Source organism: Propithecus coquereli, unplaced genomic scaffold (assembly GCF_000956105.1).
Source record: "Propithecus coquereli isolate 6110/MARCELLA unplaced genomic scaffold, Pcoq_1.0 Scaffold383, whole genome shotgun sequence".
Taxonomy (NCBI): domain Eukaryota; kingdom Metazoa; phylum Chordata; class Mammalia; order Primates; family Indriidae; genus Propithecus; species Propithecus coquereli.
This window is the reverse complement of record NW_012149541.1, coordinates 12,502-39,004: the sequence shown is the minus strand read 5'-3', so window position 1 is coordinate 39,004 and position 26,503 is coordinate 12,502. Positions and strand designations below refer to the sequence as shown.

At 55.1% G+C, this 26,503-nt stretch overlaps 1 protein-coding gene across 1 annotated transcript in view; it reads left to right on the top strand.

The window, feature by feature from the left end:
- Positions 1-26,503, top strand: part of DIS3L2 (DIS3 like 3'-5' exoribonuclease 2) — a 394,844-nt gene that overhangs the window by 366,307 nt on the left and 2,034 nt on the right. Inside the window, exons 15-19 of the mRNA XM_012652208.1 lie at positions 21,974-22,157; positions 22,817-22,903; positions 25,440-25,587; positions 25,929-26,059; positions 26,192-26,296. Of these exons, the coding sequence (XP_012507662.1) occupies positions 21,974-22,157; positions 22,817-22,903; positions 25,440-25,587; positions 25,929-26,059; positions 26,192-26,296 (655 nt within the window). The remainder of the gene's footprint in view (positions 1-21,973; positions 22,158-22,816; positions 22,904-25,439; positions 25,588-25,928; positions 26,060-26,191; positions 26,297-26,503) is intronic.

Below are 26,503 nucleotides of genomic sequence, written 5' to 3'. Positions count from 1 at the left end.
TTCCATACAGTGAATTATGCAACTAAAATGGAAAAGCCTCGTCAATTATTTGACTATTTGAAAACTCATATTTAGAAACATTTCTAAGTAATATTCATATGGTGAAGATTTATAACATTTTCAGTTAGAAATTATTTCTGAATATATACTTTAAAAATGCCTACATGATATATCAACATACTAACAGGAAATCGTAGATAATTTGTTTTCCTTTTTATAGCTATCTGTATTTCTAAACCTCTCTACAATGAACCTATACTAGTTTTATAATTTGACAAATCAAGTATTTGTCTACTTTATCCAACTCTGAGAACATTGTCTTCTATTAAAACACTAGTAAACAATAAGCAAAGTTTTGTAATATTGGAACTTTAAAAATTTTTTTAAAATATTATAGGTTTTTCTCCTATTAAAACACTAGTAAACAATAAGCAAAGTTTTGTAATATTGGAATACAAAAAATTTTTTTAAAATATTAGGCCAGGTGCAGTGGCTCATGCCTGTTATCCTAGCACTCTGGGAGGCTGAGGCGGGAGGATCACTTGAGGTTAGGAGTTTGAGACCAGCCTATGTAAGAGCGAGACCCCGTCTCTATAAAAAAGTAGAAAAAATTAGCTGGGCATGGTGGTGCACAACTGTAGTCCCAGCTACTAGGGAGGTGGAGGCAGGAGGATCACTTGAGCCCAGGAGTTTGAGGCTGCAGTGAGGGATGACACCATTGCACTCTAACCCAGGCAACAGAGCAGGACCCTGTCTCCAAACAAACAAACAAAAACACCACAGTGTTTCATTTAACCTCAGTTTTCTCTACAAGAAGAAGAGGGTATGAACGTTCCCATTTTAGAGAGAGGGAAACTGATGCCCTGAGAGGTGCCCTTTCCAAGGTCAGACTGTACATAAAAGGTCAAGCGAGCAGGCCTCTCCCTGGAATATGCCTCAGCCATGTGATGCCAGCAGGCGTGGGGTCTCAGACAGCTACGCACAAGTGGTGCTGAGTTGCCCTGGGTCCAAGGGTAGGGAGAACAGCAATGCCTGGGGCTGCACGATTGCCTGCCGTGTTCTTACGTTACCTCTGGGGTTTCAGTTGCCCACTCTCCTGCACGTGTACTGGACCCACAGCAGGCGAGGAGGAGCTCTTTATCATCTGTGTGAAGTCAGGACCCTTTCCCCACCTGCTGGGAAACTGGGGAGGGAGGAATTGCCTCAGCAGTGGTTTCCCCTGCTGTGAGCCGTGGTACTCAGCCCTTCATAGAAATCACTCACCCTCCGCTCTTGCTGGCTTTCTGAGTCCAGAAATGATCAGAGCAAGGAAATATGGACAAAAATGGGCAGACCAGCTGCAGCCATATCAGTGCAGACCACAGGCACACTGGTCCCTGTCTCAGCGTGTAGTGTAACTTACTCATTTCGCTATTTTCTTCCATAATGCACATGCTAGAAAATAGACTTTTACGATAAGCTCACTTTCTAAAACTTATTTTGGAATTATGACATGCATAGAGAAAAATGTACAAATTATAAGTATCTAATCCAAGAGAATATTAGAAAATGAACACACCCAGGTCAAGAAATAGAACATTATAGCCCCCCAGGAGCCTCCCATGTACCCCTCTCTGCTCCCAGAAGGATACCAGCATTGTAACCTCTAACACTACAGATCGATTAGTTTTGCCTGGCTTTGAGCTTGATATAAATGTAATCATTCAGTATATTCTCTTTTGTGTCTGACTTTTTTCTTTCAGCACTATGTTTGTGATAGTTCTTCTTTGCTGTTGCATCTACCTATCGTCCATTCATCAATTATCCAATCTGCAGTAATTCAGTCAACATTTGAGTTGCTTCCAATTTGGAGTTATTATAAATAATTCTGCTCATACGTGTCTTTTGGTGCACATACGCATGTATTTCTTTTGAGCGTGTACCTAGCAGTGAAATTGCTGAATCATATGTAATTCCACCAGCAATGTATGAGAGTTCATCTGCTTATCGGCCATTCAGTAGAGTGCCTTTTCAGATTTCTCGCCTATTTTTCTACTGGGTTTTCTGTTTTTCTTCTTGATTCACAGCCCTCTCTGTTCTGGATATGAGTCCTTTGTTGATTATACATGTTGCAAATACCTTCTTCCACTCAGTAGTTTGCTTTTTTACTCTCTCTGGTGTTGTTTTGATGAAGAGAAGTTCAATGTTTCCATCTTTTTCTTCATGGTTAAATGCTTTTTGTATCCCATTTAAGAAATCTTTGCCTATATCAAAATCATAAAGACATGTTCCTACATTATCTTCTAGAAGAATCTATGTAGAATTGATTTTTTGCTATGGTACAGCAAGTTCATTTTTTTCCATGTGGGTATCTATTGACCCAGTGTCACTAATTGGAAAGACTTTCTCTCCACTTCACCTTTGCCAAAAACAAAGTACCCACGTGTGTGCTGGTCTGTTTCCGTACTCTCTTCTGTTTCACTGGTCTAATTACCTATTACTGTGCCAAAACCACAGTATCTTAGTTTTTGTACCTTTACAAAAATCTTGGTATCCAGTAAAGCTGGACTTTTCCACCTTGCTCTTCTACAAAGAACTCGTAGGCTATTCTTGGCCCTTTCCATTTCTGTATAAATTTTAGAATCAGACTGTCATTTGTCCCATACATACACATAGACTTGCTAGAATTTATATTGAGACTGCTTTGAATCTATAACTCAATTTGGGAAAATTTGACTCTTTTATATTATTGAGTCTTCTACTCCACAAACATGGTATATCCCTCTTTTTAGATCTCCTTTAATATTTCTCAATAATGTTTTATAATTTTCAGTGCAGCAGTCTGGTTCATCTTTCATTAGATTTACTCCTAGGTATTTGTGTTATTATTTTAAGTGATATTTATAAATTTCATTTTCTCTTTGTGGCTGATATAAGGAAACATTAATATAATTTATTTGTATCTATCTTGTGTTCACTGACCTTGCTAGATTTATTAGATTCAAATAATTCATAGATTCTTTTTGATTGTCTATATACCTAAGTCATGTCATGTGCAAATAATGACAGTTTTAATTTTTCCTTTCCAATTCTCATATCACGTATTTCTTTTTCTTCCCTTATTGCACTGTACAGTTTCATGGAAGTAATGACAGCAGGCATCCATGTCTTATTCCTGATCTCAGAGAGAAGAGTTTTTACCACAAACTCACTTTTAGATTATGAAAATTTTTGCTGGCATTCCCTTTAGTGTACACTTTATTTGATTTTTCTCTAAGATTAGTTTTCAATTTGGGAACACTCTTTAAGTTTTCAGTGGTGGTTTATGGGCTAGGAGCTAGGCAAGTGGAATCTGATTTTTATTTAAGAGAAAAGGAGCTAATGTTTATCACAAGACTGCTACTCCTTATATTTTAACCTTATGAGGGAGGTTTTTGCCTTGTCCATTTTACAAAGGACCTCATGGCTATAAAGTTGAGCAAGGATTCAAACAGATCTGTCAAACTCCAGAGCCCAAGAGGTTCTTACTCTTCACTGATAATATTGAATGTGTAACCCCCAGGGTCACAAAAATGCCACTTTTGTCACAGATGTCCAAGAGAAGAGTTGCTAAACTACCTCGCAGGTACATTTAGCATCTTTTCCTTTCCCCAGTAACCCCCTCCCACAAATCTCCTCATATCCCTGTCATCTGCCCCATCCCACCTTTCTCTGATTTCTGTGGCCATGGAAGCCAAGAGTCTCAGCAGAAAGGATCCCTCTGTGCCTGCCTGCGACCCTAAAGGGCTACACCTGCAGCTCTGCTCAGCTACCTGGTTGAGCCACCCAGGGGCCCAGGTGCAGGGCCTTCCCTAGTCTCTGCTGCCGTCCTGTCTCCTGTTGTCTAGTGGCAGGAGGTGGGGCCTGAGGGCTTTCCTCCCAGTCAGGCCGCTCAGATTGCAGGGTGGAGCCTGTGTCTGTAAGCCCTTTGTAGTGTCAGCTGTGCCAGGGTGAGGATGATGAGTCCTGTGCAGGTACATAGACTCTTTCTCTGCTGAGACTCAGAGAGAAGAATGAATAGTGCAGAGAAGGTAAAGACTTGAATCAAACAGGCCCTGGAAGCTTCAGGGCCCTGGGGCTGGAAGGAGCTCCCTGGGCCTGGAAATGCTCCCTGTTGTTCTCATACCCCTCCTTTTGCAGCCCAAATAACTACCCAAAATGACCCAAGAGATTTCCCCACAAGACAGAAAATTCTAGGACACCAGAAACTCTCGAAACTAAATACTTTAAAACTCTCAAAGACCTTATAAAAGAGAGTGAATGTTTTCTTGGTTGATTTAACACAGAGCTACATTAAGCAGATACTTGATTTTCTTTCTTGAATTAGATTTCCTCTGTGTCACTTGGCCATTCCCTTTACTCATCTTCCTGTGATGGCCTGCAGTTCTCTCCACTCTGGGGAGCCTCTGGGCTGCAACAATCCGGTGTGACTTGGAGCTATTCAATCATTTTTCCAGATGCATAGTGCGTGGTGACATGTTCTTACCACTGAGGGTGGTGAGAATTAGCATTTTTGTTTTCCCAGTGTAGATACCTGCCACATGCATACCTTTTCCAGAATTTCTCGGCATGACCCATGTCTCTTTCTCTGTACCTCAGGGTATTTGTCCGTAATTTTGCATCCCCAGAGGAAGACTGCTCTCTGGTCCCTTAAAGGCTAGCCGTTATAAGCTGTTGGCTCAGCTGGGCAGTTTTTAAAGCCAAGGAGCCTTGTCCCTTTTGGAGGCTTGTCCCTTTCCAAGACTTGAAGGAGCTCTGGCAGAGGCTGTGATATTCGGGCTAAATCTCGTGTGATGAACAGGGCCGCTCGGTTCCTGGCAAGAGGGACAAGTGCCTCCAGCCCCCTCCATACCCGTGTGCTGTGCCAGACGCTAGGGCATATTCAGATATTTCAAGCGGCAAATGCCTGTGCCATAAATGCCCTTTCTTGGGTACCTGGAAGCCCAGAGCCCAGGCCCAGGCCACAGAAGCCTGAGATACTCTCAAGGAGGTTAGCCCATAAAAGAAACAGGCCACAGGATTGTGTGTTGGGTCTGAGCCTGAAGAAAGGTGCCCATGGCTGTCACCTCCTGCGGCTGCCTGGCAGGAGACCAGAACGTGCTTGGCTCTCTCAGCTTTTGGCTGTGCTCTCTGTGGGGAAGTGTTTCTGACCTGTCTTCACTACCACTCCCAGCTCTCTGGGGCATTGTGGCTTTTTCTTGGAGGTTGGGCAGGAAGCCTCCAGAGCCTGAAGGAATTGCTGTGCTCAGTGACAGACTAAGACTATCAATGGACATAAATCACTTAGTGGCTGCTTTGTTTATTGAAGAAGAATTGAACACATTTGCTGTCTGTTCTGGGGATGCCTCTCCAGTAGGGCACCCAGCTGGGAAAAGGTCTCACAGTGACTCAGAGCAAGTGCCAAGCTCAGGCCCATTGAGTTAAGCGAGAGGAGGTGGCCAACTTCTGCAGCTGCTTTGCAAACCCAGCACAGTAAGGCCTGGCTGAGATAAAGAGCATGTATCACCCTACTGACTTTGGGCCACCCCCAGGCTGACCCCATGTGACCCCACACCTGCCCCAATGATGGGCAAGACGTGGGTCCAACCTCCAAGCCCAGGATGGCTGGTGGAGGGTAGGTACCAAACGTGACAGTGGACTATGATGAGTGGCCAGAGACGACAGAGGACCTGGCTCATCTCTTGGGGTTGGGGGCCCAGCTCTCACCGTCCTGCTCACCGTCCTGGAGCTGAAGGCTGACTAGAGCGCTCAGATTCTGAAGTCAGGCCCCAGGGTAGAGGCACCACCCCCACCCTTCAGCTGTCCCTTCTCTGTGTGCCCAGGAGCCCTGCTGTGATCGTGATGTGAATACATTAAAGTCTGCGCTATCTAGAATAATAACGAAGGAATTATTCCATAGAACCATGTTTTAACCTAGAAGAGGATTTATTCTTCCAAGTGACAAAAACTTTTTTCCTTAAATTTATACACCTTACTTTAATGGTGTCAACTGGACATAACATAGCCCTTTTTTAATAATTTAGGATTATCTGAAATGTTGATATTGTGATATAAAAGTCTTTGGGGTCTACTATGTCTGCAGTGACATTTGCCTCTTCACTAGATGTCCCCACAGTGCCATGTCTTCACTCAACTTTACTGAGGCCCTGCCCCATCTGTCTTCATCCCCATCTTTGCAGTCAGGGCCAGTGGTCACTTCCCCACTGCTGACCGGAAGCCTCTAGCACCCTCTCCAGCCCGCGCTGAGCGCGAGCTTTGCAGACTGGAATCCATTAGGAAGCCGAGGGGGGCTGCTCAGCGTTCGCATTCAGTGGGAGGAAAGGCTGCGAGCGCGGCGCCGGGGCTGCCCCGGGAGGCGCAAGGGTGCCGTGGGCTGCACGCCACCTTGTCTGTGCCTGTTTCCTGCTTCTGCACCGTGTCTCAAAGACGGGGGATTACAAGGGTTGAGTAAGCGGGATGTTGTGCTTATGAGATTGAATTAACAGAATTGTTTGGTGTGTTTTTTACATTAGGAAGTTCTCCCTTAGTTCTAGTAGCTCTCCAGTTTAAATCTATTTCCTCTCATTAGCCTTCAGCGTAGATAAAAGAACAGTTAGCTGGTCACCATCTTTTTAATAAATCTTCTGGGAAACCATCATTGTGATTTTTCAATGTTCTCCTCTTGAAGCAGAAGGAACTTTTCATTCCTCAGGCTTTTTTCCTAGATGCTGGTGTCATCAAGCTCAACTCTCACGTCGTCACACCCTTATATCCAGTCCTTTCCCACTGTCATCACGGTGGACCGTTAGCCTCCTCAGAACGCCCAGCGCCCTGATGTGTGCCCTGTGAGACAGGCTGTCACCTTTGGCTTTGTGACCCATGGACAGTCCACGAACTCCTTGCAGTGGAATGTAAACGTTGTAGTGGGCATAGGGTGAGAATGCAGGTGAAGGGGCTTTTCTCAGAGCGTCCGAGGGATCTATCACCCTGGAGTGCTACGAACACGTGTAGACGCTCAGTCAACAGGTGCTGAGGAAAGAGCCAGTTTATGACGCTAATAAAATTCTGACAGGAGGTGGGGACCCGGGAGTGAGTATGTGTCAGTCTGATTCCCTATGCCCAAGAGTAAGGACAGGGTCCTTATGCCAGCCCCAGCAGGGCTTCAGGAACACCAGAGGTGCTCAGATGCCGAGCGAGCGTCTCCTGGGAGCATGTGTTATTTGCTCTTCTTCCCTCGTGTTCTGTGTTCCTCACGTTCTTCTGTTTTTAATAACACCAGACTCTTGTCACCTTAATTTAGTGCAGAGGGTTTTCATAATACTAATAATTAATATTTATAGAATACTTAACAATGTGCCAGCCCCTCAGATAATGTGTTCAACAGAGTTTATCTCATTTAATCCTTACTGGAAGAACCCTGTGAGGTAGATGGTAGAGATTAGAGAGGTTAAATAGTCAGCTAAGGTCACCCAGGCAGTGTATGGTTGATGACTCTCTACTCTTCCCTGCTGACTAACAAGACAGGGACACTGGCAAGTTGTTGCTGCCTCGTGGGCTCTGTACAAAGTGAAGCTACCAATCCACAACAGAGAACCGCCTCGGGGTAGTGCTGGTCAGAGCCCTGGTAAAGCTAGGCTGAAGCCAGGGGAACTGCAGGAATGTTTAGGAAGCCCTTATATCCAGTCCTTTCCCACTGTCACACTTAGAAAGCGACCCTAGGAAATTCCTCAGAGTGCAAGGGAGGGCCCTGAGAAGTTCTACCCGTGTACCTCGTGGTCGGAGGACCACTTTTGCCCAGTGCTTTCTACCCCAGACATCAACACCATTCCTCTGCTTGTCTAGCCGATGGTGCTGGACACCTGCTGGTGCCAGGCAGTGCAGCGAGCGTGGGGATGAGAAAAACCCTCCCCTCTGAAGCCCACAGCCCATCGAGGAAGACAGGCACACGGAACAACACGCATGCGGGGGTTGGCAGAGGCCATGGGGATTTGAGCAAAGGACTCGGGGAGCAGGCTCCTGGTGCCACGCCCGCCCCATGTGGGAAGGCCAGTGTAGCATGGTGCCTGTGTGCTGTTTCTCTCCTTCTCTCGGCGGGGCGTCAGTGTGGGGCCCTGCAGGGGGGAAGGCCTGGTGAGCCCCAGCCCACCCAAGGGGAGGCAGGTGCCCTGTGAGAAAGTTGTCAGGTGGGTCACAGGATAGAAGCCAGGAGAGAAGAGGCCCGGCCAAGCCCTGCAGAGCTGAGCAGAGTTGAGAGCTGCCTCACCAAGGGTCTGTGTTGTCATTTCAGGCTTTGTTGAAGTAAGGGGGACGCCCTAAGGATCATGGATAGAAGGAGAATGGCTCTCCCTACCCCCGCCCCACCATCTCTCTAGAACCCCAGGAGCATTCCCTGATAGAGCATGTGGGTGGGTGGCTCTCCTCTGTACACATTCCCTGAGTGCAGAGGCCATGGCCACACCTTTCTCAGAACTCTTGGTGCCAGAGCACTAGGCACTGCTTGCCTCTGTACCCAGCAGGGAAAGTGTCACCTGCTCTCACATGGCTGGCTGGGCCATTCCTGGGCAGTCTCTATGTGAGGCCCGTGTGCAGTGGACATGCCCTGAGCTGCGTGCTGCCTGTAAGCATGTCCTGGCGAAACCAGCAGCCAGCTCTCTGCCACCGCAAATAACCATTTCACAGTGAGTTCTTCTGCAACACCCAAACGTGGCACACGAGGAACTGGGCTTGAGTTTCACAAAGATTTGCTGGTAAATGGACGGGCATAAAAACCCTTAACCAGAGAGCACAGTTACTCTCCCTTCTCAATGGTTGCACAGGAGAGACGAGAGGCCTGACTGGGAGAGGACAGCCACAGTCCAGGGGACCACACAGGGCCCTGCCAGGGTGCTGGGCAAGGCCAAAGAGCCCTGGGTGCTGTGGTCTCTGCCAGGAAAAGCAGTTCTCACCTGAGGGAGGCCTGAATGATCTGGTTCTCTCAGTCTTACAGGGCTGCCCAGGCTTGGCCTGCCCTACCCGTGATGAAGCTCCCAGAAGGCCATTGCTGGTCAGCATCCCACATGCCAAAAGAGCTTTCTTAGAGCATCCCTAAATGCTGGATAAACAGGGCTTCTTTTTGTACCCTGGCTGCCATGCAAGATGAGCTTGGCGTGCAGAGTGGCAGCTCGCAGAAGTGGCACTCTCAGGTGCAGTCAGGCTTTGGTATCTGCTGGCCCCGACATCTGACTTACCATTGACCCACCTCACCTGCAAGGATTCAGGACCTAATCCAGATGGTTTCGGTCTTGGTTCTAAGGTAGAGTGAGGGTGGCACCCAGGAAAGGGCCGAAGTCTTCACACAGGGTATGTGTGAGAGCTTTTAGCAGCCAGAGATGCAGAGTAGGGGTGAGGACAAAACCCAGCAGTCTCCTGGCTCGCCCTGCCCACCCCTTCCCGTGGGTGAAGCACAGAGGGCAGAGCAGGGGCCTCAGCGCCACCCGGGGCAGGTACGTGGAGATATTGGGGAAGCCCAGAGTGCTCTGGGTGGGAACATATCCATTTAAACCACTCTGAACCTAGTTCATAAAACTGTGTGTCAATATTTTAAAAGCCACAGAACTAGTGAAGAGTTCTGCCAGACTCAACATGCAGTGTCCCAGGGGGTGATAAGACAAGTGTTAGTTCAGTGGAAACAACCCAGGAGGAGAGGGTTTTTCTTTTAATCTGCTGGGTTTTGTGTTTACAGTGAGGCTGCCCTTGGATAAGAGTATTCATTCATTCATTAGGTAACCAACAAATGAGTCCCAGTCACACTGACCCCTGTGTTGAATTTAAGTGCTAACCATCTGTAGGCTGGGAAGAATGTAATGAAGGGTAGGGTATCCTATCCTATCCAAACGTAGGGTATCCTATCAGGCCAGCAGAAGCTGTCTTAGGTTCTGTCTGCCAAGTCCGTGTGCCTATGGTCCAACAGGGACAAGCTGAAGGGAAGCTGCAGGAACTGTAACTGCCACTCTTAGTCCCTTATTGCTAGGGGGCTCTGCTTCCACCCCCAAAACAGGTCTTGTTTCTCACTCAGCATTTTCTGTGGAGCAACAAGCAAATCTTACCTCTGAAATACCTCATTTATTCCCCCAAACATTTCATCACTCCTACATGTGCTCCCAAGCTCTGAAATACAAAGATGGATAAGGCCAGGTGTCCCCCACACTCTCCCAGCCCCAAGGCCTGTGGTCTGCAGAGGAAAACTGGTCTCAAGAGAAAGATGGTCAAGATGCAATGATGTGTCTGCACTAGAATCACCCACGGTACTGTGGAGCCAGGGAGGGAGATGCCTGAACTGGACCTTGGCAAACCCCACCGTGAGCTGAGGGGAGAAGGTGGGCCCAGGTGTGGGGAACACAGGGGACAGCGTGGAAACCGAGGTGGGCCTAGGGGCCTGGGCACCTGTCACCCATAAGGAAGCCCCAAGAGAGCCCTGGGCAATGGAGGCGCCAATTTCCTCATGGCCAGTGGGGAAGCTGGGCTGAGGCCAAGAGCAGGCCAGCCAGATCATGCAGGGGCCAGGGGAGCCGCCGTCTTTGGTGTGATGGCGAAGGCCCCTCAGAGCACCACCCCGCCAGGCCCCGGTCCACACTCAGGCCTGGGCGAGGGACTGACCTCGACTTTGTGAGGTTTCTCTGACAGTATGGAACTCACCAGGGGGAAACATGGGGAGTGCCTGGATTCGTTGCCCAGCTCAGAGTTCAACCAGAAAACCCTCTCTTGGAGCATACTAGAAAGAGACTTGTGTAAGGCTCAGCGCAGAGGGAGCGGGCTGTCAGAACAAGGTGTCTGAGGGGCGTGGGGCTTTCCCCATCCTGCCGCCGTGCCCCGTGGCCCACTCTGCCCTGTCGTCCTGACACAGTGGCCCAGCACATCTCCGGGGGCTTGGGAGGAGCATTCGCAAACCTGGTGCCTCCAGCTGCTGACAAGGAAATCAAGAGCAGTGAGAGCAAACGTGCTCAGCACTTGTGCTCATCTCAGGACAACTCTGAGACATGAAAGGGGCATGAGCCCCAACACAGCCAGAAGGAAGCCCCCTTACGTAGGCAGGTGGTGGCACGGGGCTAGGTCCTGTTCCTGCCCTCTTTGTTCCACCAGCAGCAGGAGAGAGGCAGAGGCAAAACGGGCCTGAACACAGGCTGCCAAGGTGGTAACAATGTCCCAGCACGGCCAGGTGGTTGGCCAAAGGTGCCCGAGCATGTTTGCCTGCCACGTGGCCTGCCTCAGGCCCAGAGGCCAAGCCCTGCTTTGGGGAAAGGCTTTGTCCCTCAGAGGTTTCCCGGGCAGGAAGAGATCAGTGACCTTTGACTCTACTTGCTGGGGCCCTGGCTGAGGGGAAGAAGTACCCTTGGAAGTCAGGAAGAGAAGAGACGGTAGTGAAGTGGCAGACCCCACGGGTGCCACCCCCAGGCGCCAGCGTGAGACCCAATTGTCAGCAGAAATCTTGGGCAGGTGCTGGTAAAAAGCCCTGCTGCCTTCTCCTCATCCTCAGAGGTTTCCAGCAAGTGATACAGGGTCAGCTGAGGGCAAAGCAGTGGATGGGCCATCTGGGGTCCTTGGTCTGGGAGTTTCAGGGAGGCAGGCAACCTCTCTGAGCCCCACCCCAGGCTCCTGTGAGTAATGAGAATTCTGATTTGTTGTGAGACGTCAACAGGCCTGAATTGGCAAAGCACCTGGCAGTCTCCAGATCCAGCCCCTGCTACGCTCTGGTTTGGGAGCTATGTAGTCACCTTCTGTGGCCTCCCAGAGATGCAGTCTCCCTCTGTGTGCACATTAGGACCCACACTCCCATCCCCGTGCATAGGATTTCGAAGAGTGGATGACAACGTGCAGAAAGCCCAGCCCTAGACAGCAGCTGCGCTCTTGTTTCCCTACAGCCTATAGGGGCGGTGTGAGCAGGGTGGTGGCCGAGCAGAAGGGGCCCTGACCCCAGCAGCTGTGGGGACAAGAGCTCCTTTCTGAGGTGAGCAGAGCATACTCTAATTTGCAGCAGCAAAGCTGCCTGAGTTCCCAGGACCCTGTGTCTCATCTCTCTCATCTAGCTGTCTTTGGGAGTGTATGCATGTGAGAGTGTGTGTGTATACCGGACACAGAGGGAAAAAAAGACATGTGCTTTCCAGAACACTCTTCTCCCTTGAATACCTCAGTGCCAAAGCTCGATTTTAAAATCAAAGTCAATCCCTCCTGAAGTCCATGATGGCCCAGCCAGCCACCACTGACCTTGTCCAAGCTCTTCTTGGTCCAAGGCAACAGAGCCAGCCCCTACTGCTGGGGCATGAAGGAGACCCCTGGCAGGGAGCCAAGCAGGGCAGCAGAGCTGTTGGGGAGCACTTCAGGGGCTCCCCGAGGTGGCCAGGCTTCTATGTGCCTTCGCCACACCTCCTTGGGTCAGCGGTTCCACTTCAGTTGGGCAGCAGCTGGAAGTGGAGAAAGGCTTAAGTGTCAACCATAATGGAGCCAGGAAGCCGTAATTACCCTGCTGCGCAGGGCGGCACAGCACAGCCTGCCACCTGGTTCTGCTTAGGAGCTGGGCACTGCCCCTTGCCTCCACCAGCAGAGCCCGAACCTTGGGCAGGGAGCGAGGCTTCTGGGCTGGCTTTGCGCTGACAAAGGGCTTTCTGCACTGTCAACTCTGCTCAGAGCAACCCCCCCACACACACACACACACTCACTCACCCGCAGCCACTGGGCCTCCCTTTGGCAGGGCCTGAGGGCCCAGACTTGGATGCCTAGCCTCTAGAGACTTCCTTTAGAGCTAGAAAAACAAGCAACTGAACGTGCCTCACTGCAGCAGGGCCCACCTGCTGAACCTATAGAAAGCCCTGCAGTGGGTTAGCCTCTCGGGTAGGAAACCTGGCCCCAGCCTCACCCGCAGGGCCTGTTATGTCTGGCTCCCGAGGCCTTCTCCTCTGGGGTTTTCCATGCCTGTGAACTAGGCCCCATTCATTTCCCTGCGGTTTCGTGGGAACGGCCAAAACGTTCAGCAGGTTGCAGCGAGCCCAGGAGCAGAGGGGTCAGCGAGAGGCCCGAGCTGTGACGTGTTGTTGGCCCCACGGCCACAGCACCCTGTGCTGCTGGCCTGCGGCAGGGTGTGCGGCTGGCTGTGGGTGGGCGCCCCTCGGCTGGTCTCCTGCGTTTCCTCTAGACCACCCCCACCCGGCCCGGGCGTCTCTGCCTGCGGCTTCCTCTCCCCAGGCTTCCACTTTTGAGCTCCCAGACCACCAACCCCACCCGGCCTGGGCCTGGCCTGGGACAGAACTGCAGCCATCTTCTCAGCTTCCTGCGGCAGCCGGCAGTTCAGTGCCCAGCAGACCGCTGACTCCCCGGGGTCTGCAGTTTCACCACACTGCACTTGCTTCGTGGCTGCGGGGAGAGCAGCAGGTCCTGCACCAGGGTGGCCGCACTTGTGCCTGCAGACCGCTCAGCTGTGGAGGAGGGGCCGAGCGTGGGTGTGCAGCTCCCGTGACAGGCCCAGCAGCTGCCCAGGGGCTCCTGAGCCCACAGCGGGGACGTGCCCAAGTGGAGAAAATCTGGTCTTCAGAACAAACAAATGTGAAACCAGCTGGGAGCAATTCTTATCAAATTTCCAAGTTCGCAGTTTTCACCAAGAGCTAATTGAACAATCTCTGTGAGTGGCCTAATTCCATTAGCAGGAGATGCCCACAGAGTGTGACAAGGGCCCTGGTGGCTGAGGCTAGAAGAGGCTGCTCTCGCCCTGCACTTGGCTTGGGTCTTTGAAAATGGATGCCTTTTCAGTTTGGGCAATGGCGGTGCCCCCGGCCCCACCCCAGCTAGGCTCCCAGTCATTCCCAAAGCCACTCTTTGAGTGACCTGGGTAAGGAAGGGGTGGGATGAGTTTCTCATCATTTAGCTCGTAAAACAGATCTGGAAAGCAGACATCTTTGGACACCCAGCCTCTCTTGCCAGGCAGGGTGGAGAGTCCAAGGGCAGAGGAGCGGAGAGTTTGAGGGCCAGGCCTGAGCAGGCTGGATCAGCAGTGGGTCCTTCCGCCAGTGCCACACCTGGGCTGGGGAGAGACCTGCTGCCTGTGTGCAGCCTCCCTCCACTCGTCAGAGCCGCCGAGCTCTAGGGGAAGGGACGATAGCCAGCCATGGTGTGGCCAGCCCAGAGCTGATCTGATCTGAACCACACCTGTCTAGTCCCCAGGCCTGCCCAGGGAGGCTGTCCAGGTTCTTAGGCCTTTGTGTGACCACTCTCTGTGTTGGCCTGACAGGCAGTCTCCCTCCTCTCTCCTGTGCCCAGTGGACTTGAAAAGATATTTCCAGGGACAGAGTCCTCGGTCCAGTGCTCCAGGGTTACCCCTCCACTCTCCAGCTTGTCTCCTCCTTTCTGGAGCTGCTGGGGGCCAAGTATCTGCCCTGAGCCCTCAGGACATACTGGACAAGGTGCCCAGGAAATGTGGATCTAGCCCTCTCTGCCCCTGACTGGCTGTCCGATCTAGGCAGGGCTCTTCTTCCCCTCACGGCCACGGTGACGTTGCGTCAGGACTGAGCCCTGTGGCCTCCAGGGTACTGTAAGGAAGCAGCATTTGCTGACCGTGGCCCACCCTTCCTGTGGGAATCGTGGTCAGGACAGACAGCTTGTGGGCACCATGCAGGGCCTTCCTCAGGGCCCGCTCAGACATGCCTCCTCCTCTCCCCCCAGACCACCCGGCCTCCCGCCTGTGGGCTCACCAGCTCACCCTCCGCAGGATGAGACCTTGGGCCTCCTTCCTGAAGAGCCCCTTCCTCTCCCTCTTCCTCCTCCTCCCCCACATGCTAGTGGCTCCCCCCCAGGATCTTCTCTGCCTTTGGGATCCTTCAAACAGCAACCAGAACCATTTACAGAGGTCCCTCCTCAGCCTCCCCTCAGGCGAACTCTAGCCTCCTTCACTGGGAGCTGTAGGGAGAGTTGTCCACACTCGGTAGCCTCCCTCCTTCTGGCTTCTTGGTTTTCTGAATCAGCTTCCCCAGCCCCGCCATTGCTACTTGCTTCTATTGGCCAAATCCAAGAGCAGCCCTTTGCAAGCCCGTCCTCCTCTTCTGAGCAGCATTTGCGCCCGGATGTCCTATTCAGCTCCACCTTTGCCCTCCTCTCCTGCTAGCAGCTGCTCCAGCCCGACTCACGCTCTGCCTCCTGCACACCTCCGTTGCCTCTGGCCCTGCTCTCCCTTCTTGCCCTTTGCTGCTGCTTGCAAGCCTTAGGCAACTCAGTTTTCTTTTCTTCTTTCCTTTCTCTCCATTTTGCAAATGAAAGTTTTCATCCTAACTGCACCCTGCCTCTGGTCCCTGCCTCCAACCCTCACTGCATCCTTCTTAAAGTTCCTTTGCAATGTCCATCCCTTGTCCTTCAGTCCCCACACCCCTCCCATCCACAGCCCTCCCTTGATGCCTCAATTTCCAAGTGTGCCTGATTTTTTTTTTTTTCGCCTCCTCCACACCTTTGCTATTTCATCCCTTTTGTGTAAAATATCTCTGTCGTCCTTGCCGTCTCTTGGAATTAATCTTGCACTTATGGACACACCTCCCCTGTGGGAGCTCCTAGAGGGCAGGGCCAAGGCCCTCTGGTGGCAGCAGTGCCCGGGACATCACTGAGGCAGCAGGGCTTCCAGAACACACTGACCGCTGCTTGGGGAGTTGTGGGACGTGGGGCCAGTCCCTTTCCTCTGCACACGTTAGGCCTTGCCCCTCGCAGAGAAAGGCGAAAGCACCCCATGCTGCAGGTGTGCGGAAAAGGCTGGGCGCCAGGCTGCACCCGCGCCTCCTGAGCAGTTAGGCTACAGCAGCAGCTCAGAAGAGGCTTGAGGATGAAGAGAGCGAATGGGGAAACACAAATGCCAGGTTCTGAAGGGCGAGGCACACTAGCTCTGGGTTGTTTGCATACCTTGCCACTGTCTCGTCTGAGGCGCAGGATGGTGCTCAGAGGACCCGAGGCGAATGGGGAGGAAAGAGCAGGAAACGGCCGTGGCTGCCTCTGGCCCTGGTTGGGAACGAGCTCACTCAGGCAGAGGTTGACCTCATCAATGTGCCTGGCAGCAAGCATCAAGGTCAGAAGCAGATGGCTAAGAGCTGTGTGCCACGCAGCAAGGGGCACTGGGGACAGGGACCCAGCCCTCCTGACTCCCGAACTGGAGCCTGGTGTGCCTCGTCCTAGGAGTCCTTCATTCTGCACAGATGCACTGAGCACCCGCGCTGGGACTGGAGCCCATGACACGGGGGCGGGGAGAGATACAGCCCTTGATCACAGAGGCCATCACAATCCTGTAGGGCTAAGTGCCAGGACAGGGCACCACGAAGCACTTCCAGGAGCCCCTCACACTGCCCTCCCAGAGGGAGTGACAGCCAAGAAAAGATGAGAGAAGAGTGGCGCAGGACTCTAGGCCCCAGGACAGCAGCAAGAAGGGCCATAAAACTCCATGTGGCTGGAGCGTGCAGGACAGGGGACAGGACACGTGAGAGTGAAGAACGGAGAGGTGATCTAGGACATACGATCTCATTCCCCAGGAGTTGGAACTGTCCCGAGGACAGTGGGAGATGCTGAGGGCCTTAAGGCAGGAGAGGCATGTGACCAGATTTGGTACCAAAAAACATGGAGTAGAGCATGACTAGAAGTAGGCAAGCCAGTTGGTAACGAAGTGCGTCCTGTGATTTCAAAAAAAAAAAAGGAGAGATGGAAGTCTGGACAAGGGTGGTAGCTTTGTGGTGGGTGGGCAAGAGAAGCTTCCAGAAACCTTGCTGTGTGTTTAGCCCAAGTCCTAGAGATGGAGCATCCAGGGCAGTCACACCATACTATGTGTAATAGTGTAATTATTTAAGACTAGACACTTATGCATTGCAACCCTATTTTTCAGGTAAACAAATTAAGATTCAAAGAGGGTAAGAAATTTGTCTGAAATCACGCAGCTAGGGAGTGGCAGCGCAGGGGTTGTGGGCACGCTGCTGAATGCTGACCCCTGACTCTTTTGCCTCTCCCGGCGACGTAGCCTGTGTGTATGGGACACAGAAAGGAGGCAGGGTTAGGAGAGGTAAAGGGCAGGAACCTAACCCCAGGACACCCTGCACCCCTGCACGCTGCATCCCGCACCCCAGCCACGCCGACAGAGGACTTTCCTAGCTACAGGCACACCAGGTCCTGACTAACAAAACAGAGCCACCATCCCCTAGGTAAGCAGAGAGACATTCATGACATGGCAGTCATGAAAGAAAGCCTCGCTCTGAAAGGGCAGATGTTTTGGCCTATTTCTGTCACCCACTCTCTGAGCCTGCCAGGGCGAGAGCAGGCTGTCCCAGCCATCGCCCTTTAAGACACGACAGAAACATCCTCAGGTAGCAGGAATGCTGCCCCCACCAACCCCTCCTGTAACAAAGGATGTCTTGTGATTTTAAAAAAAAAAAAAGAGCCTCAGCATTTCATGTATATTTACAGTGACACCTTTATCTGTGTGTGACATTAATACACCTTGAGAAGCACTGTTCTAGACCACTGTCACCTTGCAGTGTGGGGTGTGTGTATGTCGTGTGGAGCTGTCTCAGGCCTTTCCCTGCTATCTGCCATAGCGGGTGAGGGGCTCGGTGAGCTGCTCCCTGGGACATGGAACCCCACATCTGTCCCTCTCCTGCCCCTCCTGCACCAGACCAGGTAGGAGGGTGCTGTGAATGAGCGCGGAGGTGCTCAGGTCCCGGCCCTGCAGCCATCCGTCACAGCGCGGCCTGGCCCCAGACCTCCAGAGTAGTGGGCCCCCCATGGCGCACGGCTCCAGATGCTCAGCAGATGCCAGGCTGGGACCGAGGCCCCGTCTCCGAGGGCTTGGCTTGCTGTTCTGGAAGGCGATTCTGGCCAGCAGCCACTCCCGAGCCCCTAGTATGGCAGTTGTCAGACAGTGGCCAAGTCCTAGCTCGTGCCTCCCCAGCAAGGCCCAGTGATCTCATGCCTGGGCGATGCTGTCGCTCGGGGAGTAGATGGCCTGCATAGGGCAGGTGACCAGACCAGGGGACAAGGCTGAGGCCAGGGCAAAGGGCAGTGCTCCGTCCCCTCAAGCAGCCCTGAGGCACACGCTGCCCTCTTTGGGGTTCCCATACCCCTGAGTGTGCAGTTTGCTCTCAGAGGCCCCTCCTGACCACCCAGAAGAGCTTGGGGCGTCGTTGAAGATGGGCTGCTGGGTCTATGCACGCAGCCTTCACCCCACCCCCAAGAGTGGGAGGAGATCCAGGAGAGGGGCTTCGGACAGGGTCAGCTGCGGAGCCCCCTCGGTGGCCCTGCAGGCCCTCAGGACTTGTGCCTCTCTCTGGCTGATGAAGCCCTCAGCCCAGGCCTAGCTTGTGGCTAAGGAAGGAACACAGAGGAGGGGACCTCGGGGCGCAGGGCTGGACTTTATACACTGGAGGACTCCTTCCTGCCCAGAAGTCCCTGGGTTCTAAGTTTGTGCTGCCACGTCCCAGGTCCTGCAGGAGGAAGGTGCTGGGGGCCCCCTGCTGGCTGATGCAGGGAATTGATGAAGCAGAGTGCACTGTGGAGTCCCGTGACTGACAGGGACCCCATGCTGGCCCCAGATGAGGGTGGTGACACTGCCTCCCCCACCCCAGCACTTCCCAGCTCCCTTCTCTGTCTTTGGTGCCTGGGCCACTATTGACAGTGCATCCTGCACTCAGCGGAACTCTGGCTGCTGGTGCTCGGCTTGGTCCTGGCCTTCCAGGTCCCTAACTCCACTGCAGACCCACCTTCTGGCCACCTGCAAACATGACCGCCAGAGCCCTCGCCAGACCCTGCCTCTGCTCACCTCTGCTCAGCGGCCTGGCTCTCTGCCCTCCCTCTGCCACATGTAGTGTAAGAAGGATTTGAGGATAGGATTTGGGGAAATGGTCCCTGCAGTTATCCTAGAACTCTAATGAGCCTTGTCTACACTCAGGGAATCAGGACTTCCTGCTGTGCCATCCCTGTATTCGGTGACTTGACGTTTGTCTGGGTTAATGGTCAATATCACCCAACGTGCTTGGCTAGAGTTCCACAGGTGATCTACTCCCAGCCCAGGGAGGAGCTGCAGAAGGATATGGAGACCCAGCCACACCTGGGGACCTGGCCCAGATCGGCCTCTGCCTCCGCAGCTTCAACAGGCACTATGTTCAAGGTTACCACGAGTGCCCTTGTTTTCCTCTGAGGAGGCCAAGGGTGACTTGTGGGTCTGTGCTGTGGTCCAGAGAGGACAAATAGCAGAGTCACTGGAGAAGCAGCTTGCCTGGATCTGTTTTCATGGCCTGGGGCTCCCGGCTCAGCCCCACCCCCTCCCTGTCCCTTCCCTTCCATTCTTGTCCTTGTCCTTACTGAAGACCATGAGAGGTAAGGTGGGAGAGCCCCTGCAGGAACTGGCAGCAGGAGCGTGGCCCAGCCCAGACGGCTCCCAGGCAGTCAGTTCCTGGCCCTGTGGGCTAGGGTGTGGGGACAGGCCAGAGTGCCCAGCGCAGCCTTGCTCCTTCACCCGGCCTGCCCGGTGGCTCTCCTTAGCCTTCAGCTTCCCCGGCACCCTGTTATGGGGCCCTGCTGCCCCCTGCCGGCCACGCTGCAAAATGCACTGCAGGGTCAGCCTTGGGGTTGACCCTGCTCCCTCTTCACCCAAGCCCCCAGCTGGGCCCGAGACCAGGAGCAGAATGGGTGCTCTGCCCACAAGGATACCCGGCTGCATGGGGAGGAAAGTCTAGAACCGTGCCTGGCACAAAGTAGTCTTTGTTGAGTGAGTGGACGAAGAATGAACGTGGGCATCTGAAGCATCTTGGTGATGATGGTGCGACCAAGGTCACAGAATACATCCCATGAGACATTTCTTGAGCAGGAACTGGGACTCCTCTTGGGTTGACATGATCTAAATGTGCAAATCAAATAAGAAGGGTCCTGTGGTGTGAGGCAGGGACGTGGCGACCCAAAAGCAGCAAGGAAAGGGGCAAGGGAGGGAGGTCGCTGGCAGGAATGGGGATCGTAGGGCATGTGGGGAAGAACCCAGGCTGGCCATGTGGGGGCAGGTGGGTTGAGATGAGAGCAGCACCCGTCACTTGAGGGGCTTGGCCAGCCCAGCACCAGGTCTGCCCTTCAACATGTGGATTTCCATCTGCCTGCAAGACAGCCATGTGATCAGGTGCCATTGTCACCCTGTCCTACGTTTGAGAATAAGCAGGCTGGGGAGAGGTCTGTGACATGGTCAAGGTCCCACAGCAGAAGGATTTGAACCTGGGCTCAGCAGCCTTGGTGGTTGGTGCAGGTGCTTGAACCCAAGGGTTATCAGCGGTTAGTTACAGCTACAAGGACACATGAAGGGGAGGACAGCAGGGTGGCCACTTAAAAGGCTGTTTCTGCAACCCAAGGGGAGCTGGGAAGCTCCTCCTCCCACATGCTGGTTTCTTGTGTGGTCAAAGGGTCAGCTGAGGCCTGGTCGTCAAGGTCACGTGCCCAAGCTGTAATCCCGCTCTGCTGTGGGCTGTGGGCAGCGGGCCAGCCAACAGCACTCCCTGCAAACATGGGGCCAGGTGTGCAGGGCTGGTGCCAAACCTCCGCAGGCATGGGCCCACCCCCAGGCCCTTCTTCTGGTGCCTGCCCTGCTTGGGCATTTCCTAGGCTTTGTCCTGTGCAGAGAGGGCTCCCTTGGGCAGACAGGTGTGCTCTCAGGACAGCCTGCAGGCCCAGGCCAGGTGGAGGACTCTGCACACACAGGCGCTCTCTGCCTCACCGTGCTGCCTTTCTTTCCAAGAGCTTGGCCAGACGACAGCAGCTAGGCTGACCCCACAGTACCACCTCCAGGAAGGAAAAGTTCATCCCAGGCCTCCGGTCCGGCAGGAGCTTCCTCCCTGACCTCCCTGCCTTCTTCTGCTCCGGGAGAGAAGCTCAGGGCTCAGCCTGGAGCCTGGGGAAGGCAAGGAGGGCAGAGTCTCTCAAGCTGGATGAGGCTTTATAGCCCATGTCTCCCTCGCCGAGGGGGCAGCTTTCCCCACATGAGGGTCCTGGTCACCATGGCACCAGGTCACGCCCAAGTCCACCCTCAGAGGCTCCGTCCCGTGTGCATGTGTGTGATCCACGTGTCCCAGCACGGGTGGGAGAAAGCAGCGCGTGGCCTCCTGACCCAGATTTGGCCTGGGCTGTGTGGTGGCCACTCCCCTTTGCCTCCTCCTGCTCTGGGGACGCCCTCCTCCATCTCCAGTCAGCCCCTGCTCCCCGCCCTGGGGCCTTGGCGTACGTTCGTCCTTTTACTGGAGCCACGTCCATTCAATCTGATTGTTCAGTCTGGTTCTACCGAAGTAAAGCAAAACTGGAGCGACTCTCTGGGTGTTTGGACACGCCGACCACATGTTTGCAGTGTCCTCAAATTGAGGGTTTTCTCATGTAATGTTTCTGACTCTCCTGTTCATCCTTAGAAACCCTAACTGGGCAGCTTTTCTCCTACAAGACCCAGTCCCCGGGCAGAAAGGGCGCCCAGCAGTCCTGGGCACCGGGAGTCCTCGGTCTGCAGTGCTGCAGCCCCCGAGGGAGCCCTCTGAGCGGGGCTGGGCTGGGCCCTCTGCGCTCCTGTGGCCTGGGCGGCACAGCACTGTCCTAGAGCCAGGGCTGCCCCTGAGGACTCGGGGAGTCTGGTCTTCCACAGAAACGTCTATTAAACTTTCTCTGGGTTGGGCTGGCTGCAGAGCTCTGGGGCTGCAGCAGGGAATTAGGCAGATGCTGTCCAGGAGCCCCTGCCCAGTGAGCTCACCACTCAGGAGACAATGGCGGTGTAGACGGATGGGTGCAGGGGAGGGCATGGGGGTGAGAGTGAAGGGGCATCGGTCAGAGGAAGGCAATAGATTTCGGGGCTGGGAGGTCAGGCTTAAGCTAAGATGTGAAGGATGCGAGAGAGCCAGCCACGCAGGGAGCGTGGGAAGGCCTGCACAGTGACATTGCAGAACCCCAGCGTCCCCTCCCGTCCCCGGCCCACCCTCTGCAGGCTCGTGGAGGAGTTCATGCTCTTGGCCAACATGGCAGTGGCCCACAAGATTTACCGCGCCTTCCCCGAGCAGGCCCTGCTACGCCGGCACCCCCCACCCCAGACGAAGATGCTCAGTGACCTGGTGGAATTCTGCGACCAGATGGGGCTGTCCATGGACTTCAGCTCCGCAGGAGCCCTCAATGTGAGTGCTGGCGGGTTAGGGGGAGGCTGTGCGTGGGGGAAAGAAGAGAAAGGCCTGGAAGGTGGTCTACAGCCCCTCCTTCCCACCGTGGTCCCTTCAGCCATGTCTCCCCCTGCAGGGGAGGAGAGAGGCCTCGGGGGAAAGGCCCCCTGTGCATCACAAGGCCCTGATAGTAGGGGTGCTTCCTCACTGGGACTGGGCCATGGGACCTTGCGGGGTCACCAGTGGGTAGGGGTCCTGTGGCCAGCAAAGACCTGGTCTTGGGCCCAGAGACTTTCAGTATGAGGGCTGGAATTGTAGGAATGCAGGAAGTGTTCTGCTAAGAGCTTTCCTGTGCTCATGGCCTGTAGCTAAGCCTCATGGGCTGGGGAACCCCCGGCCTTGGCTCTGATCCCACAGGAAGGAGACTCTTCTCAGGCACGCTCTGAGCCTGGGAGGGGCAGGGGGACCCCAGGCTGTCCAGGCCAGCCAGCTAGACATGGAAGGGACTGACCTCACGCCCAGTGTCTCACCCTCCCCGTAGCCATCTGAGGGGGGCTGGGCCCCACGCTGTCCATTCCCCCTGGGCCGGGTATTAGATGGTCAGCAAGTGACAGGGGCCCAGAGCCTTTCCTCGAGTCTGACCACATATCACACAGGTTTCTGGGATTTGCTTCTAGAAAAGTCTGACCCAAACATTTGGAGGTGACAAGTACTCACTGGCCCGGAAGGAGGTGCTCACCAACATGTGCTCCCGGCCCATGCAGGTAAGGAGGGGCCTCGCCTCCGTCCTCCCCTGCTCCCAGGAGCATCTTGGCCGGATCTGCAACCTCCATGTACCTACATAGCCTCCAGCGTTCCTGCTCTGCTCTGGGGCCAGGTTCGGGGGGAAAGGGGAGAGGAGCACTTCTGGGCTGGGAGTGGGGGCCACTTCCAGACAGAACCGAGGACAGATGTGATCTGGGTCCCCTGCTCAGACTGGCTGCGGGCTGCCTGCTCTGCAGCCCTGTGTAAATGGCTACTCGGATCTCGTCTTTGGCTGGGATTCTGGAGGAAAGAGAGGGTCTCACGTGGCTGCCAGCCCCAGGGAGCACTCCTCGGCCTCCATGCCCACCTGTACAGTCCCGGCTGAGTCTGCCCTGGCCATCGTGGGAGAGAAGAGGCGTCAGCCATAGGCCTGGGGTGGTGCCTGCAGGCAGGTGGCAGCCTGTGGGTAGACAGGGAGGCTTGCTCCCGGCTGCCCGTGCAGCTCCCCAGGCTGAGCATCGGCCCCTCGGGGGCCCGAGCGTCCTGGGAACAGGAGCCTCCCCTGCGGACCGTCAGGTGTGTGAGAGCTGAGGATGCTGACAGGTGAGCTGTGGGCCTGCCCAGCCCAGGACGATGACAGGCCATTTTTCAGGGGCTCAGCCACTTGGCAGATTCAGCCTGCTCAAGAGAAGCCGATGGCCTCAGCTGGCCTCAGCTAATTTATCTTCTGACAACTCAAGCTCTGCTAGGAGTGGAGCCATCAGGGCCCACTTGGGCCCGGCTGCCCTGGCCTGCCCGGATCCCAAGCATCTGCACGGCCAAGCACCTGCAGCACCCACAGCAGAGGGGGCTGTGCCACGCCTGCTGGACCCCACCCGCCCTGACTGCAGTTGCTCCAGGCCGGCCTGGCAGAGATGGCACAGCAACCCCTGGATCCCAGAACTGCCCCCTGGCCGTGCCCCACAGGGCCTCCGCCCCATGTCCCAGCTCCTGAAGCCATCCACCTCCAAGGTCAAAACACCCGAGAGGTCCATGGAAAGGAGCCCTCTCCTGAGCCCAGACAGACTGGTCTCTCCTGGCCTTACCTGCCCGTGACTGCAGAGGCACCCTTGCCTGGGGACGGGACGGCAGAGTCAGGCTGGACTGCCTGGGATGCTCCTGCTCGCTCAGCCCAGGAATTGGGGTGGGCACAGGGGACAGGGCAGAGGCAGCAACAGCAGTGAGCACAAAATGGGATGGGTGCCTCATCCCACATGAGCTGCTGAACAGGACACCCAGGCTGTTCTGGGGACAGCTGGTCCCTGTGGGAAAGCCTTGGTCCCCACCCTTCCCACCCTACCCAGAGACACCTCCGCCGGCCAGGAGGAAGCAGGGCCCTTTGTCCTCCTCACCCCAGGTCACCAGGGAGCTGGGCCACACTTCTGAGAACAAAGCCCAAATGTGGCTCAAATTGGAGGCCATGCACCCCACCCCCACTTGCCCCTGACATATCCCAGAGCCCAGCAGGGGCTGGAGGGGAAGTGGAGGTCAGGAGCTAATGCAGTCACTGCCAGCTGCCCCTGGACTCCAGGGCCCATGTGCGGAGTAACTGGAGCCGACTGTCTGCCTGGCCAAGTGCACAGGAGGGTGTGAGTGTGCGAAAGCAGCGAGGCAGCGAGCAAGCGAGTGAACACACAGGGCTGGGACCTTGGCCCTCAGGCCAGGAACCTGTTCGCTTGCTCCTGGCAGCAGCGTGGCCTTGGCTCCCAGCTCTGCATGCTGAGGGACTGCAGGGCAAGCAGCATCAAGAGCTGTGACCCTGGCTCTGGGCCAGACTGTGCTGGGCCCTAGAGAGACTCAGCCTCTGTTCCTGCTCCAGTCCTGACCCCTGCCCAGCAGAGGGGCCTTTTGAACTCAGACCTGTGTGTGGGCCCTGGGAGGGTCAGGAGGTGGGGACAAGAAGGGCAGAGGCTGACGGGCTGGAAACAGCCTTCCTTGGCTAGTGCAGGGTAGAGTCCTGGGGGGCACATGGTCCGGGTGCCAGCATGGCTTCAGCTGGGCAAGAATAGGGCCAGAGGGGGTGAAGGCAGCCCTGACCACATGTGGGCTCAGGCCTGAGAGGAAGACCAGGCACACATGTGGCTCTGGGCAGGGGCTCTGCAGCCCAGCCCTTCTCACCCACCTCCCATTCTGGCCAGAAGGGGCCTTGGGCGTTGGGCTTTGCCTCTTGGAACAAAAACCTGCACCCTCCCCAGCTTCTGCTTACGCCTCCAGAAGAGTGTCTGCAGCCCCTGGTCCTGCATTGCCACGCGCTTCGGCCAACTTCCTGAGCCAAAGTAGCCAGCCCAGCCCTGTCCTGGGATGCGCAGGCCAGAAACCATTCCCTCCTGCTTGCGCCCGGCAGTCACTGAGCAGCAGTGGGCCGTAGGAGGGTCAACTCCTGCCCAGATGCCCTGAGATGCCAGCACAAGGCCCACCCCACCGCGGGGGCCAGGCGGCCAGTGCAGCAGGTCTCTGAGGGAAGGAGGCCACCCAGTGACCTGAGGGTTCCCAGCACTGCTGTCCCCACCCCCGCAGATGGCGCACTACTTCTGCTCAGGGCTGCTGCAGGACCGGGCGCAGTTCCGGCACTACGCCCTCAACGTGCCGCTGTACACGCACTTCACCTCTCCCATCCGCCGCTTCGCCGACGTCCTGGTGCACCGGCTCCTGGCTGCCGCTCTAGGTGAGGGGTGTGGTTCCAGCCAGGGTGAGCCTGTGCCAGCTCAGAGTCACCCACCATCAGAGTGGGTGCCTGGTGGATGGAAGCAACTCCACTGTGACCATGGAGGTCAAGGTCGGTCTGCCCGAGGTGCAGGGGACCTGGGCTGCAACGTCTCTGTCCGTGCATGGTTCTGCCAAAGCTGCCGTGGGCTCACCACCAGCCCTGGGTGCAGCCGACACCAGGTTGCTGACCATGCGGCTCTCTGCAGCATGGGGAGCTGGGCAGCAGCAGGCCTTCTCTGTTCCTGGGCCAGGGCGCCACATGGCTCAGCCCCAGCCATGACCCCGGCCCTGTCTTCCCAGGCTACAGAGAGAGGCTGGATGTGGAGCCCGATGCGCTGCAGAAGCAGGCCGACCACTGCAACGACCGCCGCATGGTGTCCAAGCGCGTGCAGGAGCTCAGCACTGGCCTCTTCTTTGCCGTCCTTGTCAAGGTGAGCCCTCCCACCTGGCACCCCTCGCCCACTTCTGTCCCCGCACCCCTCCTGGGCACCTGCTCACCAGGTGCCCTCCAGGAGCCCCAGACAGGCCTGGCAGATGCCATGGCTGCAGCTCTGTCCCTATAGGAGTGTGGCCCCCTGGAGTCGGAAGCCATGGTGATGGGTGTCCTGAACCAAGCCTTCGACGTGCTGGTGCTGCGCTACGGGGTGCAGAAGCGCATCTACTGCAACGTGAGTGGCCCGGCGGGAGCGCGGAGGCAGGCCTGAGCAGGCCAAGCTGTCCTGTCCACGCCACACCGCACCACAGGGAAGCAGACTGTGGTGGGTCACACTCCACCCTTCTCTCCCTGTGGGCTACACTGGCCTGCGGTGGTACAGGGTATGAAGCCCAGACCCCGTGCCCTTCCCAGCACCAGGCCCGCCTCTGGCCCCTGCCCA